The sequence below is a fragment of the Nycticebus coucang genome, chromosome 10, assembly GCF_027406575.1.
Source record: "Nycticebus coucang isolate mNycCou1 chromosome 10, mNycCou1.pri, whole genome shotgun sequence".
Lineage (NCBI taxonomy): Eukaryota > Metazoa > Chordata > Mammalia > Primates > Lorisidae > Nycticebus > Nycticebus coucang.
In genome coordinates this window covers 118281552-118298302 of record NC_069789.1, presented here as the reverse complement: position 1 = coordinate 118298302, position 16751 = coordinate 118281552, and the positions used below count along the sequence as shown (strand labels likewise).

At 44.1% G+C, this 16751-nt stretch overlaps 1 protein-coding gene across 1 annotated transcript in view; it reads left to right on the top strand.

Annotated features, from left to right (window-relative positions):
- SAE1 (SUMO1 activating enzyme subunit 1) overlaps positions 1-16751 on the top strand; it is an 80448-nt gene that overhangs the window by 11387 nt on the left and 52310 nt on the right. Inside the window, exons 2-5 of the mRNA XM_053605486.1 lie at positions 4189-4300; positions 8971-9144; positions 11978-12120; positions 13621-13720. Of these exons, the coding sequence (XP_053461461.1) occupies positions 4189-4300; positions 8971-9144; positions 11978-12120; positions 13621-13720 (529 nt within the window). The remainder of the gene's footprint in view (positions 1-4188; positions 4301-8970; positions 9145-11977; positions 12121-13620; positions 13721-16751) is intronic.

The window sequence follows — 16751 nt, the reverse complement described above, 5'->3', positions numbered from 1 at the left end:
AACATGGAAGCTGGAATTCCAGGTGTGACAGGCATGGGCTAGGCGAAGGGAAGGCTCTAGTCTACCAGGGACAGCAGAGATCTAGAGGGCATAGTTAATGTAAAGCATGCTCAGCCTTTTTGATGTGTACGCAATGTTCTCTTTTCTTATTTATTTATTTTTTGAGGCAGAGTCTACGTTGCCCTTGGTAGAGTGCTGTGGCATCACAGCTCATAGCAACCTCAAACTCTTGGGCTTAAGCGATTCTCTTGCCTCAGCCTCCCAAGTAGCTGGGACTACAGATGCCTGCCACAACGCCCGACTATTTTTGTTGTTGTTGTTGCAGTTGTCATTGTTGTTTTAGCTGGCCCAGGCTGGGTTCGAACCTGCCAGCCTCGGTGTATGTGGCTGGTGCCCTACCCACTGAGCTACAGGTGCCACCATTCTTTTTTCTTATTATATATGTGCTGATTTACAAGGGATTGGAAGTTCTCTGGAAAGTCTCATAGCTTTTCTTCCTCTTACACTTACTGATGTAATGCTGTAAGTTGATGATGAGAGACCTCTTTGCTAGCATTTATTTACCTTGCTTGCATGTTATAAGCTCTTTTTACAATCCCTTTCTCTTAACGAAGTGGAATTGTCACTTTAAAGGCTAGCCTGTGGTTGGCAGAGGAAAGCTGGGCCCATACTCACAGGAAAAAAAGTGATAGTGGAGAAACTGAGACAGACGCAGTCTTTTGAAGGTAATATTGTCAATATTCACCCTCACCCCAATTTTATCTTTTCATTGTATCAGCTAAGGAAATCCAAAACCTACTAGCATTAGGAATCAATAGAGTGGCTAGAAAGATTTCTGATGGGGGAAAAACAAAATATAGGACTTTATTTTATCTATCATTCTTTTTTTTTTTTTTTTTGTAGAGACAGAGTCTCACTTTATGGCCCACGGTAGAGTGCCATGGCATCACACAGCTCACAGCAACCTCCAGCTCCTGGGCCTAAGCGATTCTCTTGCCTCAGCCTCCCGAGTAGCTGGGACTACAGGCGCCCGCCACAACGCCCAGCTATTTTTTGGTTGCAGTTCAGCCGGGGCCGGGTTTGAACCCGCCACCCTCGGTATATGGGGCTGGCGCCTTACCGACTGAGCCACAGGCGCCGCCCTTATCTATCATTCTTATTAAAAATTCCTGGTCTGGGCAGTGCCTGTGGCTCAAGGAGTAGGGTGCCGGTCCCATATGCCGGAGGTGGCAGGTTCAAACCTAGCCCCTGCCAAAAAAAAAAAAAAATTCCTGGTCTACGGGCGGCACCTGTGGCTCAAGGAGTAGGGCGACGGTCCCATATGCCGGAGGTGGCGGGTTCAAACCCAGCCCCGGCCAAAAATCATAAAAAAAAAAAAAAAAAAAAATTCCTGGTCTAATAACATGCAGGTGGTGTCTCGATAATTATTAGAATCATTTTTGGAAAAGAGTTTCTGCATGTTCTCTGTAATACTGGTAATTTGGAAAGAATATACTTATTACATAAATCAGTAACAAACTCATTGGCTAGCAGAAATTGAATTTATGTGCAACTATTCTTAGTTCTTACTAATCCTTTTCAGTGTGAATAATGACATATTTGCTGCAGAAATATTAATGAGTTTGGTTATAGGATGCTGCCCAAGAGTCTGCTGGGTTATTTCATAATACATGATATAAAGTCTATTATTTTCTTTCTCAGATCTGAAAAATTCATTCTGAAACACTTCTAGTTCAACAGATTTCAGGACCCATCCTTCCTGTTGACCTCAGAAGTTAAGTCTTGGGATGGCCCAACCTCTGCCAGTGTTTTTTTATTTAAAAAATTTTTTTTATGCTCTGGGGTGCTGAGTTGAGAGGATTACTTGAGCTCAGGAGTTCAAGACAAGCCTGAGCAAGAGTGAGACCTTCTCTTTACTAAAAATAGAATACATTAGTCAGATGTGGTGGTGTGCACCTGTTGTCCCTTCTACTTGGGAGGGTGAGGTAGGGGATCGTTTGAGTCCAGAAGTTTGAGGTTGCAGTGAGCTATGATGACGCCACTGCACTCTAGCCTGGCAACAGAGCAAGACGCTGTCTCCAAAAAAGATTTTTCATTTTTGCTTTCAATTTCAGCTGGTTTGTTCACTCTTCTTAGTTTGTAGGGTTTTTTTTCTTATTTTATTTTTTCCTGTTCTTCCTTTAGCGAATCTCTTGCCCTTTACCTCCCAAGTAGCTGGGATTACAGGTGCCCACCACAATTCCCAGCTTTTTTTTTTTTTTTTTTTTGGTAGAGACGGGGTTTCACTCTGGCTCACTCTTGCTCATACTGGTCTCAAACCTCCGAGCACAGGCAGTCCACTTGCCTCCCACAGGGATGATAGGACTACAGGCATGAGCCACCACGTTTTTTTTTTTTTTTTTTTAGATTTCCTCTGTCCCCTAGGCTAGAGTACAGTGGTCACTGTATCGTCAAATTTCTGGGTTCAAGCAATTCTCCTGCCTTAGTGGCTTGAGTAGCTGAGACTAAAAGTATTCATTACCACATCCAGCTAATTTTTTTTTTTTTGCAGTTTTTGTTCAGGGCTGGGTTTGAACCCGCCACCTCCAGCATATAGGGCCAATGCCTTATCCTTTGAGCCACAGGCGCCGCCCCATTTTTTTTTTTTTTTTTTTTTTTGAGACAGCATTTCACTTTATCTCCCTCTATATTACCCTTGAGCGCTTGGCGTAACAGCTCACATCAACCTCCAACTCCTGGGCTTAGGCAATTCTCTTGCCTCAGCTTCCTGAGTAGCTGGGACTATAGGTGCCCACCACAATGCCTGGCTATTTTTTTGTGGCAGTTTGGCCTGGGCCGGGTTTGAACCCGCCACCCTCAGTATATGGAGCTGGCGTCCTACTCTCTGAGCCACAGGTGCTCACAGGTGCTGCCCTCCAGCTAATTTTCTTATTTTTAAAATTTTTTGTAGAGATGGAGGTCTTGCTTTGTTCCCCAGGCTGGTCTCAAACTCTTGGGCTCCAGACTACTGCCTCCACCTCCGTCCCCCAAAATGCTGGTATCACAGGTGTGAGTCACTGTGGCTGGCCCTGCCTTTAATTAATTATTTATTTATTTATTTTTGCAGTTTTTGGCCAGGGCTGGGTTTGAACCCATCACCTCTGGTATATTGGGCCAGTGCCCTACTCCTTTGAGCCACAGGCGTCACCTTGGCCCTGCCTTTTTTAAGTCTCATTTTCTGTAACAATTCTGTATATGCCCCCTTTTCATGCTACCATATGTTTTGCTTGTGTATAATAGCTTAAATAGGCCCCCATCTTACCTTATCTTCTGCTACCACTATAGTCTGAGTCACCATCGTCCTACTTCACTTGAATGATCCTCCCGCTCTCTGGCTTTCCATGGTGCTTAGAAGAAAATCCAAAATCCTTCCATTGTCTGTAAGAGCCTTCATGATGTGGCCCCTGGTTCTGTCTATCCTCATTTCTGGCTCTTCAGCCTCTGTTCTTCCTTTCCCTGGAAATGCCAAGTACTGCTTTGCTTCAGGGTTGCTGTTTTCTCTTATCTGGAATGTTCTGCTCCCAAATATCTGTGTGATCGTGCTTTATTTTAATTTTTGCTCAGGTAGACCTCTTCAAAAAAGATTTCCATGATCACTAAGTCTAAAATAGCATCCTCCATCATCCTTGATCTTTATCAGGCTTGATTCAGTACTTTTCGATGTATTATTTATTTATCTTGTTTTTTTTTTTGAGACAGAGTTTTACTTCTTTGCCCTTGGTAGAGTGCTGAGGGTCATAGCTCACAGCATCCTCCAACTCTTGGGCTTAAGCGATTCTCTTGCCTCAGCCTCCTGAGTACCTGGAACTACAGGCCCCTGCCACAACGCCCAGCTATTTTTTGTTGCAATTCTCATTGCTGATTATCTTGGTATTTGTTTAGCCGTCTCCTCCGCCTCTGGTCATGTCTTACTCTCTGCTATATTTCCACACTATCTTAGAGGAGTGTCTGCGTAGTAGATACTCTATGAGTATTTGTTGAATTAGTTACTCTTTGCAATGTGGATTGGAGCCTTTCTCTTTCTTAGATTTGAGGCTGTAATGCTTCAGTTTTCACTATGGAAACCAAACAATGTCTCTGTTTTATTCCTCTGTGATCCATCAAGCGTCACTGTTCTGTGTCATCAGGTTAACAATGTCTACCTTACAGGCTGCGGGCCTCCCGGGTGCTTCTTGTCGGCATGAAAGGACTTGGGGCTGAAATTGCCAAGAACCTCATCCTGGCAGGAGTGAAAGGACTGACGATGTTGGATCATGAACAGGTGCGATGTTTCCACCTCATCATTCCCCTTCTTCACTTCCCCTATTCAGTGTGAACACTAGCGGATTTTATGAAAATCTATTTGTGCCATCAGGGCTGTGAAAGGAGGCTTGGCACTAATGGATAGCCTTTGGAGACTACAGGTGCTGGTGCTGGGTTCAAATTCCAGCTCCACCACATCTAGCTAAATGACAGTGGAGACACATCACCTCATTGAGCTTGCCTGGCTGTAAAATGGAGTTATTCACATCTCCCTTAATAGAGATTTGTGAATAATAGAGACATGGTTTTCCATTAGTGCCTAAAAATTACCTGAATAACTAAATGAAAAGGCAGAATTTCCCTGAGGTTTAACAAAGTATAGCCTTCATCCCTAGTGATTCTGATTTAGGTCTGAGGTGAGCCTCAGGAATTTGTCCATTTAAAAGGTATCAGGAAATTTTGATGTATATGGTCCACAGACATTTTGAAAATGTTGGTTCAGAGAGGATGTGTGTGGACTGCTTAGCATAGTGCTTGTACATAACAAGCATCTAATTATTTATACTAATTATCTGACATAATGCTGTTTGATTGATAATGTAAGGGAAGTACCCAACTCCAGTGTAGCTTTCTGGGTCTCATCTTCAATGTGAAAGTAAGTGCTTTCTCTGCATCCTTTGGCCTCAGTGACATTTTAGTTTTTTTTGGCTGGGGTGGGTTTGAACCCGCCACCTCTGGTATATGGGGCCGGTGCCCTACTCCTTGAGCCACAGGTGCTGTCCCCATTTTAGTTTTTTTTTTAATAAAAAAATTCAAATATAGACTGGGCGCCTGTAGCTCAGTGGTTAAGACTCTGGCCACATGCTCTGGGGCTGGTGAGTTTGAACCTGGCCAGGACCTGCTAAACAAACAAACAAACAAAAAAAAATAGCCAGGTGTTGTGGTGGGTGCCTGTACTCTGAGCTACTCGGGAGACTGAGGCAAGAGAATCGCCTAAACCCAGGAGCTGGGACTACAGGTGCCCACCACAACGCCTGGCTATTTTTTTTTTTGCGATTTGGCTGAGGCCAGGTTCAAACCTGCTACTCTTAGTATATGGAGCCAGCGTCCTACTCACTGAACCACAGGTGCTGCCCATTCAAGAAAAATTATTTTTTTTTAAGACAGAGCCTCAAGCTGTCACCCTGGGTACAGTGCTGTGGCATCACAGCTCACAGCAACCTCCAACTCCTGGGCTTAAGTGATTCTCTTGCCTCAGCCTCCCAAGTAGCTGGGACTACAGGCACCTGCCACAACGCCTGGCTATTTTTTTGTTGCAGTTTGGCCGGGGCTGGGTTTGAACCCGCCACCCTTGGCATATGGGGCCGGCACCCTACTCACTGAGCCACAGGCGCCGCCCAAGCTGGCAGGTTTTTAATGGTCATGGCATTGGTTGCTTTGACATCTCCCCAACCATAGTGCCCTCTAGAGGCAGGAATACCCATCTCAGAAGAATTTGTGGTATAGAGGGTAAGAGCAGAGACCTAAGGAAGGACAGTGCCTAGCTAAGAAAGCCCTTGGTGTGGAAAAATGAAACCAAGTGGGGATGGTGACTTCTGCATCTGGTTACCTGTACCCCAGAATGAGGGACAATCATATAACAGTGTGGGGGTGTGATTCTGACCCCACATTAGCGCAGTGATGAGTTCTGCCTAGCTATTTGTAGTAAACAGGCTGATTGTGATCCCTTATTTCTTTCCCTGGAAGTCTTGCTTGGTGCTTGCTTAACACTGTGGTTCTCAACCCCAGCTGCACTTTTTCTTTTCTTTTCTTTTTTGTTGTTTGGGATTCATTGAGGGTATAAAGAATTAGATTATACTGCTTGCCAGCTGCACTTTTAAATATCCAGTAGTTTTGTAGCTTTTTTTCTTCTTTTTTGTTAAAAGAGACATGCTCTCTTTGTCACCCAGGCTGGAGTTAGTGGCGCAGTTATAGCTTACTGTAACCTCTAAGTCCTGGGCTCCTAAAGTGCTGGCATTATAGACATAAATCATCAATGCCTATCCCAGGGAGTTATTTAAAAATAAAAGTTCTCCAGGTAAGTCTCATAGCCAGGAAGGGTTGACAATCACTGGTTTCATATAACCTGCTCCCAGTCAAATTACCCAACCTGATTTCCATCAGATATATGTAACAGTTTGTGAACATGCTGTGATTATTTCCCCCCTTTGCAATTTACTTGAGTTCTTTCCCTAGCTAGGAGCATCCCAGGGAGCCAGTGCTGCAACAGTGCAAAGGCTTTGGAATCATACTGATTTGGGTCGAAAATCTTAGCTCCTTGAGCTGGAAAGGGACTTTTAAAACTTCTCAGTTTTCTCATGTCTAAAGTGAAGATGTTAATATTTGCCCTTAAAGCTTTTTATTTAGTTTACATTCAACAAGTATCTAACATTCAGAAGTTCCAGGTCTGCTTTAAAAAACAAAGCAAGTATATGAGAGTACCTACTGGGCACCCTAAAGTCCACTGGGTCAAGGTTTGTTTCCCATTCTGTAGTTGGTAGGTTTCTTTTTTTTTTTTTTCCTTTTTGGAGATAGGGTCTTGTTCTATGGCCCATGTCAGGCGTCCTCAAACTTTTTTTTTTTTTTTGGTAGAGACAGAGTCTCACTTTATGGCCCTTGGTAGAGTGCTCTGGCCTCACACAGCTCACAGCAACCTCCAACTCTTGGGCTTAAGCGATTCTCTTGCCTCAGTCTCCCGACTAGCTGGGACTACAGGTGCCCGCCACAAAGCCCGGCTATTTTTTTTTTGGTTGCAGTTTGGCCGGGGCCGGGTTTGAACCCGTCACCCTCGGTATATGGGGCTGGCGCCTTACCGACTGAGCCACAGGTGCCGCCTGTCTAACTTTTTAAATAGGGGGCCAATTCACTGTCCCTCAGACTGTTGGAGGGCCAGACTATAGTTTAAAAAAAAAAAATGTGAACAAATTCTTATGCACACTGCACATATCTTATTTTGAAGTAAAAAAAACAAAATGGAAACAAATACAATCACACCGCCTCATGTGGCCTGCGGGCTGCAGTTTGAGGACCCCTGGCCCATGTTGTACTCCAGTGGCCCAATCATAGCTTACTATATGCGGGAGTTCATGGGCTCAAGTGATCCTCCTGCCTTACCCTCCTAAGTGTAGCTAGGACCACAGGTACATATTACCATGCCTGGCTAATTTTTAAATTTTTTGGAGAGATAGGCAAGTCTTAGTTTGTTGCTCAGGTTGTTCGTGAAGACCTGGCCTGAGCAATCCTCCTTATTAGGCATTCCAAGGTGCTGGGATTATAGATGTGAGCTACTGCACCTGGCCAAGTTTTGTTACTGTTTTTGAGATAGTCTCACTCCAGGCTAGAGTCCCATGACCTCAGCCTATCTCATAGCAGCCTCAAATACCTGGGTTCAGGCAGTTCTCCTGCCTTAGCCTCCTGAGTAACTGCTGGGACTATAGGTGCCCGTCATCACACCCTGCTGATTTTTTTCTCCCTATTTTTATTTATTTTTAATTTAATTTAATTTATTTATTTTTGAGACAGTCTCACTTTGTCACCGTTGGTAGAGTGCTGTGGCATCACAGCTCACAGCAACCTCAAACTCGGGGGCTTAAGTGATTCTCTTGTCTCAGCCTCCCAAGTAGCTGGGACTGCAGGTATCCACACTAACACCTGGCTGTTTTTTAGAGACAAGGTCTTACTCTGGCTTAGGCTGGTCTCGAACCTGTGAGCTCAGACAGTCCACCCACCTTGGCTTCCCTAGTGCTGGGATTATAGGTGTGAGCCCCTGCGCCTGGACTTTCCCCCTTATTTTTAGTAGAGATGGGGTCTCACTTTGCTGAAGGTAATTTCAAACTTCTGAGCTCAAAAGATCCTCCCACCTTAGCCTTCAGAGTACTAGCATTATGGGCATGAACCACCTCACTTGGCCTAAATTTTCTTGTTTTTTTTTTTTTTTTTTTTTTGAGATAAAGCCTCAAGCTATCTCCCTGGGCAGATGACATCACAGCACACAGCAACCTCCAACTCCTGGGCTCAAGCAATTCTCTTGCCTCAGCCTCCGAAGTAGCTGGGACTACAGGCGCCCGCCACAATACTGGCTATTTTTTTCTTTTGGTTGCAGTGGTCATTGTTGTTTAGCAGGCACAGGCCAGGCTCAAACCCACCAGCCTCCTTGTATGTGGCCAGTTCCCTACTCACTGAGTTACTGGCACCGAGCCTAAAAAGAATTTTTTAAATACGTTCATTTCAAGCATTTTTAATTGTGTCTGAGTTTTGCACTGGTCTGGTAATGCTGGTGTGCTTAGGGTTGGGTAAATAGTAGGTATTTAGTTAATTCCTACCACTGATAAACAGTCATTTGTTAGCAGTTACAAATTTAAGTGGATGAGGAAAGTCTGGACTTTTCTGTTTACAATGAATTATTTTCTATAAACACAAGGGGGTGCTGTTTAACTGTCGGAGACCAGTAAAAGAAGTTACAGTAAATGTCCTGTTTTAAAGTCTCAGAAGGAATGAGATTAGGAAGCCTGAGTTGGGCAAATTGCAGGGAAATGCGGAGAGTAATACATTTAGATGGTAGTTACTTCAGCTATCCTTACTAATTTAGGGGTTGTTTTGGAGATTTACTTTCCCAAAATATTCAAGAATGAAAAAAAATTCTATTCCTAGGTATCACCAGAAGATCCTGGAGCTCAGTTCCTGATTCGTACTGGGTCTGTTGGCCGAAATAGGGCTGAAGCCTCTTTAGAGAGAGCCCAGAATCTCAACCCCATGGTGGATGTGAAGGTGGACACTGAGGATATAGAGAAGAAACCTGAGTCATTTTTTACTGAGTTTGATGCTGTAAGTTTCTTACTATAAAATTTTCTGTGATATTAGAACATTCAAATCTCAAGGTACTAGTTTTATGTATACTAGTGGTATTAGAGCATTTTAATCTTTTTTCAAAGTAAATTTATAAGCTGTTTTGTACTTTAGACTTAGTATATTTCAGGAATATGTTGCTAGAGAAGTCCAGTCTGTTGGATCTGCTCTAGCTGTTAGTGACTTGCTGTCTGCTAGCTTCTCTGGGCATATGTTCCCCTAGGCCAGGTTTCATCTTTGGTGTTTTGTCTTCCTTCCAGAATCTTTGCATAGCTTTAATCCATGTTATTGCAAATGTTTTCTTCTGAAAACTTAACAAGTTGGTGATTAATTTCTGTAGCAGAGACTTTTTTTTGTTAGAAATACCAAACTACAGCTTGTGTTTTGTCTTAAGAAAGAGTACACCTGATCTTGGTCTGTCTATGTCTGTCTGTCTGTTTTGTACAGTCACTTTGACCAAGTTGCCATGGACAACTAGACAAAATCAATAAGCCAAATGAGGCATATCCTACCTAATTTGGTTTCATCACCAGATCTATGCAGAGGTGAAAGGATAAGTTCAGTTCTGTGTCAGTGTCTGTGACCTTTCAGATGTAGTTCCCTGTCCCTAAAAAAACTTAACAAACCTTGGATAACTGAAATAGTCACAGATGAGCTACTTGTTTTGTTTTTTTTTTCTTTTTGAGACAGAGCCTCAAGCTGTTGTCCTGGGCAGTAGAGTGCTGTGGCATCACAGCTCACAGCAACCTCCAAATCCTGGGCCCAAGTGATTCTCCTCCCAAGTAACTGGGGCTATAGGTGCCCGCCACAATGCCTGGCCATTTTTTGGTTGTAGTTGTAATTGTTGTTTGGCAGGCCTGGGCTGGATTCGAACCCAACAGCTCTGGTGTATGTGGCTAGAGCCTTAGCCGCTTGAGCTACAGGCACAGAGCTGAGCAACTTGTTTTTTAAATGAAAGCCCTCATTACTGAGAGGTTAGAATTTGAGTTGGGTAGTTTGTTTTTCACACTATTATATTTCATATGTGCATCTGTTCAAATATGTGTTTGGAATGATGAATGATCATCTGTGCATTTGTTTTTTTTTCCAATCACTTCTATTTTCATCCTCCAGGTATTGGGACACTTTCCGTTTGGACATAAGTCTCTTCATTTTCTTTTTTTTTTTTGTAGAGACAGAGTCTCACTTTATGGCCCTCGGTAGAGTGCCGTGGCCTCACACAGCTCACAGCAACCTCCAACTCCTGGGCTTAAGCGATTCTCTTGCCTCAGCCTTCCGAGTAGCCGGGACTACAGGCGCCCACCACAATGCCCGGCTATTTTTTGGTTGCAGTTTGGCCGGGGCTGGGTTTGAACCCGCCACCCTCGGTATATGGGGCCGGCGCCCTACCGACTGAGCCACAGGCGCCACCCATTGATTTTCTTATTCATAGTAACCATGTTTGGTTTATTCAAGGTGTCCTTTGAACTTGTAGAATTAGAGAAAGGGTTTGTTCAAACTGAAGCTTGAGCCCTGTTGATTGTATAATGTATGTGCATGGGGCCAGAATGATTGCCTCATGGGATATATTTGGCTGGTCCTTATAGATTTTAAGTCCCTTTTGAACCCTCAACTACAGGGTTCCAGTTGATCAGTTGGTTGCTTGTTCACCTGTGGCTTTCTTACCTTTTAGATGTGATTTTTTCCTTGGGTGGCTGCATCCTTTGAAACACTAAAGGAACACATTTCTCTGTGGGTGTTATTTCAGTATTCAGGCTTCTAGACAACAGCAAAAGAGATCTTTCAAATGAAGATGTCTTTTGTTCAGGAGAAAGCATGTGCAATTTGAAGTTGTCTTTTGACCACGATCACAAAGCTGCTCCCAGGCTCCGTGCCCGTAGCTAAGCGCTTAGGGTGCTAGCCACGTACACTGGGGCTGGCGGGTTTGAACCCAGCCGGGCCTGCCAAACAACAATGGCAACTACAGCAAAAAAACAGCTGGGCATTGTGGTGGGCGCCTGTACTCCCAGTTACTTGGGAGGTTGAGGCAAGAGAATCGCTTAAGTCCAAGAGTTTGAGCTTGCTGTGAGCTGTGACGCCAATAGCACTCTACCAAGGGTGACATAGTGAGACGTGCAAAAAAAAAACTGCTCCCAAGAAAGATGGTGTTTTGTGCAGCAGAACTTAGCCATTTCCAATATCTCAACTTATTGGAACACAACCTAGAGGTCCCAGCACAATGCTGATAATTCCTCTGAGTGAATCACCAGTTCATTGTCTTAAGTCTATAACCTTTTTTTTTGTCCTTAAATTTAGATAAAGTTTCATACCACAGTCTGTGGAAAAATGATCTCACAGGACTTCTTTATCTTAATATATCAATCAAAAGAAGGGGGGAAAAAGCCATGGTCCTGGTATTTACACATAACTTTTGGATCAATTAAAAAAACTGATTTTACGTCTCACTATAGCTTATTTGGATTTTCATAGATTTAATAGTCTAGAAATAACTTCCTAAATTTTTTTCCATGAACATGAAATGTATATATATGTTTATGGATTAGGAGAAACAAATGGATTGAATGGCTTTTACTTTATAGCTAAAGACATTGTATTAGGGTTGTGTAAAGTGATGATCTCATAATTTACATTTTCTACACACTCTAACCTGCAACATTTCTTTTGTCTTCTGACCATAGGACCCAAAGAACCTGTTGTATCAGTTTGAAATGGGCTTTAAATATGCATAGAGAGACTGTTCAGATTTAGACATCAGGGCAGTGATTCACAGTTGGCAAAACTCACACCTAGCCGATTTCTTTTCTTTCTGCAGGTGTGTCTGACTTGCTGCTCCAGGGATGCCATGGTTAAAATTGACCAGATCTGTCACAAAAATAGCATCAAATTCTTTACAGGAGATGTTTTTGGCTACCATGGCTACACATTTGCCAATCTTGGAGAACATGAGTTTGTAGAGTAAGTGTTGGGCGTTGAGGAAAAACATAACATAAACATAACATTTTCTTTTTTTTTTTTGAAACCTAGTCACTTGTCATCCTCGGTAGAGTGCTGTGGCATCATAGCTCACAGCAACCTCTAACTCCTGGGCTTAAGCAATTCTCTTGCGTCAGCCTCCCACATAGCTGGGACCTGTAGGTGGCCACCACAATGCTTGGCTAGTTTTTTAGAGATGGGTCTCTCTCTTACTCAGACTGGTCTCAAACCCATGAGCTCATGCAATCCACCCGCCTCAAATTCCCTGAGTGCTAGGATTATGGGCGTGAACCACTGCGCCCAGTCAGAACATAGTGTTTTCAAAATTTAGTTTTATTTACTGTGAGAAAAGGAAAGTATTTTACTATAATACTTAGAACATTGTGAAACTGAGTCATTAACGAGTCACTGAATACAATAGATTTGAGAGTTCAGAATTGCAGGAGATAGAGCTATACCCTCCAGAGTTCTACAGTGATCAAGGTACACCACATAAGTATTTGATCAGTCTGTACTCTATATTCTCCATAGAGAAGGACTGGTTGGACTGTAACCGTTCGTTCTCAAGCTTGGGCTTGTGTATTTTCAGAGTGAGAGATAGTAAAATGAATTGAAAATAGATGGGTAACTCTAAAGACACATTCATCGAAAGTCTATCTTGTAAAACCTCTGAGGTCCATTGACTGCTCTGGTGGAGCAAACAGAACTTAATCCTCTCATTTGAACACTGAGGTTATAGAGCTTGGTAATACTCATATGATGTGACTTGTAGTGTTTTTGAACTTGTAGTTTCTAGATGAAAGATGTCAAATAATATAGTATTGTAAAACTACATGAGTTAAATTTTTTTGGCTGCAATTTCTAGACACCCTCTATCCCCTTGCTAATGAGAGTCAGGGCCCTGTGTGGTGGGGTGGAGCTTCCTATCAGGGGACTGAGAACTGTTCTTTTGTTCGTCCTCTCAGGCAAGTCACTGAAATTTCTCTGGTCTCTAAGTTTCTTGCCTGCAAAACTGAGGTGGGAAGGATAGGCGTGATCCAGATTATCTCCTAACTCTAGTGTTTTTTGGCATTAAGAAAATCTAGTTCTTTGGGCACGTTATAAATGGGTAAAGAAGTTGTAATAGTGGAAAGCAGGCCAGATTATTTTAACATGAGCTGCCCTCAACAGAGGAGAGGAGTTGAATTTGGCTATTTATTTCATGAGTCAGGTAGAATATCTCCATAGTAATCACTTTTGTTTACTGAAAGCTTCATTGTGACACAGTATATATTACCATATCTCTTTTATAGTATTGCCTTCAGGGATTGGTATTCCCACAGAGTGGGTAACTGACTAGTCAGGTCAGTGGCAGGGCTGGGATTTGAACCCCAGTCTATCTGACTACAAAACTTTTGCCCTTAACCACTAGTGATGCTCTTTTTATTCTTAAGGCATGATTAGCAGGGTAGAATTTGATTTTCTCCCCTTATCACTCTCTAGGGAGAAAACCAAAGTTGCCAAAGCTAGCCAAGGAGTAGAAGATGGACCTGACACCAAGAGAGCAAAAGTTGATTCTTCTGAGACAACTATGGTCAAAAAGGTATGTGTAATGCTGGGGAGGATAGAGGTCTGAAACCCTGGAACCTTGCTGGGGATGGGCAATTATAGTTGCAAATGAGAGAAGCTGTTGAGTAGAGCCTAGAAGATAGGGCCACGCTTGTCCCTTCTAAAGAGAGGTTGTTCCTGCCTAGTACTAGCCAGCTGTTCAGCTTTTGCCTTGAGGGAATATGGGCCCTGTGATTCCAGATGTAACTTTTTTGTTTGGAGAAAGAATCTCACTATGTTGCCCTTGATAGAGTGCTGTAGTGTCACAGCTCACGGCAACCTGAAACTCTTGGGCTTAAGTGATTCTCTTGCCTCAGCCTCCCAAGTAGCTGAGACTACAGGTGCCTACCATAATACCCGGCTATTTTTTTGTTGCAGTTGTTGTTGTTTAGCTGGCCCAGGCTGGGTTCAAACCCGCCAGCCTAGGTGTTTGTGGCCAGCGCCCTCCCCACTGAGCTAGGGGTGCAGCCACAGATGTCATTTTAAATTTATTTTATTATGGGCGGCGCCTGTGGCTCAGTTGGTAAGGCGCCGGTCCCATATACCGAGGGTGGCGGGTTCAAACCCGGCCCCTGCTGAACTGCAACCAAAAAATAGCCGGGCGTTGTGGCGGGCGCCTGTAGTCCCAGCTGCTCGGGAGGCTGAGGCAAGAGAATCGCTTAGGCCCAGGAGTTGGAGGTTGCTGTGAGCTGTGTGATGCCATGGCACTCTACCGAGGGCCATAAAGTGAGACTCTGTCTCTACAAAAAAAAAAAAAAAAATTTATTTTATTATTATTATATTTTATTTATTTTTTTGAGACAGAGCCTCAAGCTGTCACCCTGGGTAGAATGCTATGGCATCACAGCTCACAGCAACCTCCAACTCCTGGGCTCAAGCAATTCTCCTGCCTCCGCCTCCCAAGTAGCTGGGATTATAGACACCTGCCTGGCTATTTTTTTTTTAATTTAATTTAATTTTTTTTTTTTGGTTGTAGCCATCATTGTTGTTTGGTGGGCCCGGGCTGGATTTGAAACCGCCAGCTCAGGTGTATGTGGCTGGCGCCTTAGCCGCTTGAGCCACAGGTGTCAAGCCTATTGTTATTTTTGAGACTATGTTGCCCTTGGTAGAGTGCCGTAGTGTCACAGCTCATAGCAACATCAAACTCTTAGGCTTAAGTGATTCTCTTGCCTCAGCCTCCCAGGTAGCTGGGACTACAGGCTCCTGCCACAATGTCCAGTTATTTTTTGTTGCAGTTGTCATTGTTGCTTTAGCTGGCCCTGGCTGGGTTCGAACCCGCCAATTTCAGTATATGTGGCTGGCGCCATAACCATTGTGCTACGGGTGCCAGCCAGATGTGATTTTTTTAAAGAGAATCAGAAATGCAGTTTTTTTATGATCTGTTCAGATTTCTTTTTTTGAGACATTCTCACTCTGTTGTACTGGGTAGAGTGCCATGGCATCATAGCTCACAGCAACCTCAAACTCTTGGGCTCAAGCATTCCTGTTGCCTCCATCTCCCAAGTAGCTGGGACTATAAGCACCCGCAACACCCAGCTTTTTTTTTTTTTTTTTTTTTTGTAGAGACAGAGTCTCACTTTATGGCCCTCGGTAGAGTGCCGTGGCCTCACGCAGCTCACAGCAACCTCCAACTCCTGGGCTTAAGCAATTCTCTTGCCTCAGCCTCCCGAGTAGCTGGGACTACAGGCGCCCGCACAACGCCCGGCTATTTTTTGGTTGCAGTTTGGCCGGGGCCGGGTTTGAACCCGCCACCCTCGGTATATGGGGCCGGCGCCTTACCGACTGAGCCACAGGCGCCGCCCTAGAGACAGAATCTTATTTTGTCACCCTTGGTACAGTGCTGTGGCATCACAGCTCACAACAACCTCCATCTTTTGGGCTTATAGGCAATTTTCTTACTTCAGCTCCCAAGTAGCTAGGACTACGGGCCCCCGTCACAATGCCTGCTATTTTTTTTGTTGTTGTTGTTGCCATTTCCTGGGGCTGGATTCGAACCCGCCACCCTCAGTATATGGGGCCGACGTCCTACTCACTGAGCCACAGGTGCTGCCCTTTTTTTTTTTTTTTTTAATTGTTGAGGATTCATTCAGCATACAGAGAACCAGGTTACAGGGATTGCATTTGTTAGGTAAAGTTCCTCTTAGAATTGTGTCCTGCATCATAGAGGTGTATCACACACCGTGACCCCCCCACCCACACCTGGCTAATTTTTCTTTTTTTTTTTCCCTCAACCTGGCTATTTTTATTTATTTATTTATTTTTGTGGTTTTTGGCCGGGGCTGGGTTTGAACCCGCCACCTCCGGCATATGGGACTGGCGCCCTACTCCTTGAGCCACAGGCGCCACCCACAACATGGCTATTTTTAGAGACTGGGGTCTTGCTGTTGCTCCTACTGGTCCCAAACTCCTGAGCTCAGACAATCCACCTGCCTCAGTCTCCCAGAGTGCTAGGATTACAGTTGTGAGCCACCATGCCTGGTCTGTTCCAAATTTTTAATACTGGCAACTTAACTCAAATTGATTTGAATGCTGCTCTGATCAACCTGTGGAGGCCATACATGCCTGGAGGGCTTACTTGGTCAGTAGGCCACCAGCTTTGATCACTGGTATATGGAGTAGTATCAGAAAGACTGTTTTTTTTTCTTGTTTGTTTGTTTTTTTTGGTTTTTGGCCGGGGCTGGGTTTGAACCTGCCACCTCTGGCATATGGGACCGGCGCCCTACTCCTTGAGCCACAGGCGCCGCCTGGAGTAGTATCAGAAAGACTGTTTTAAGCAAAGGTCCTTACTTTTCATTTGTACAGGGTTTTTCTTGGTTGTTGTTGTTGCAGTTGCCATTGTTGAGCAGGTCCAGGCCAGGTTCAAACCCACCAGCCTCAGTGTATGTGACCGGCGCCGTAACTACTGTGCTGCGGGCCCTGAGCCTTGTACAGGTTTTTTTTTTTTTTGTAGAGACAGGGTCTCACTTTATGGCCCTCGGTAGAGTGCCATGGCCTCACACAGCTCACAGCAACCTCCAACTCCTGGG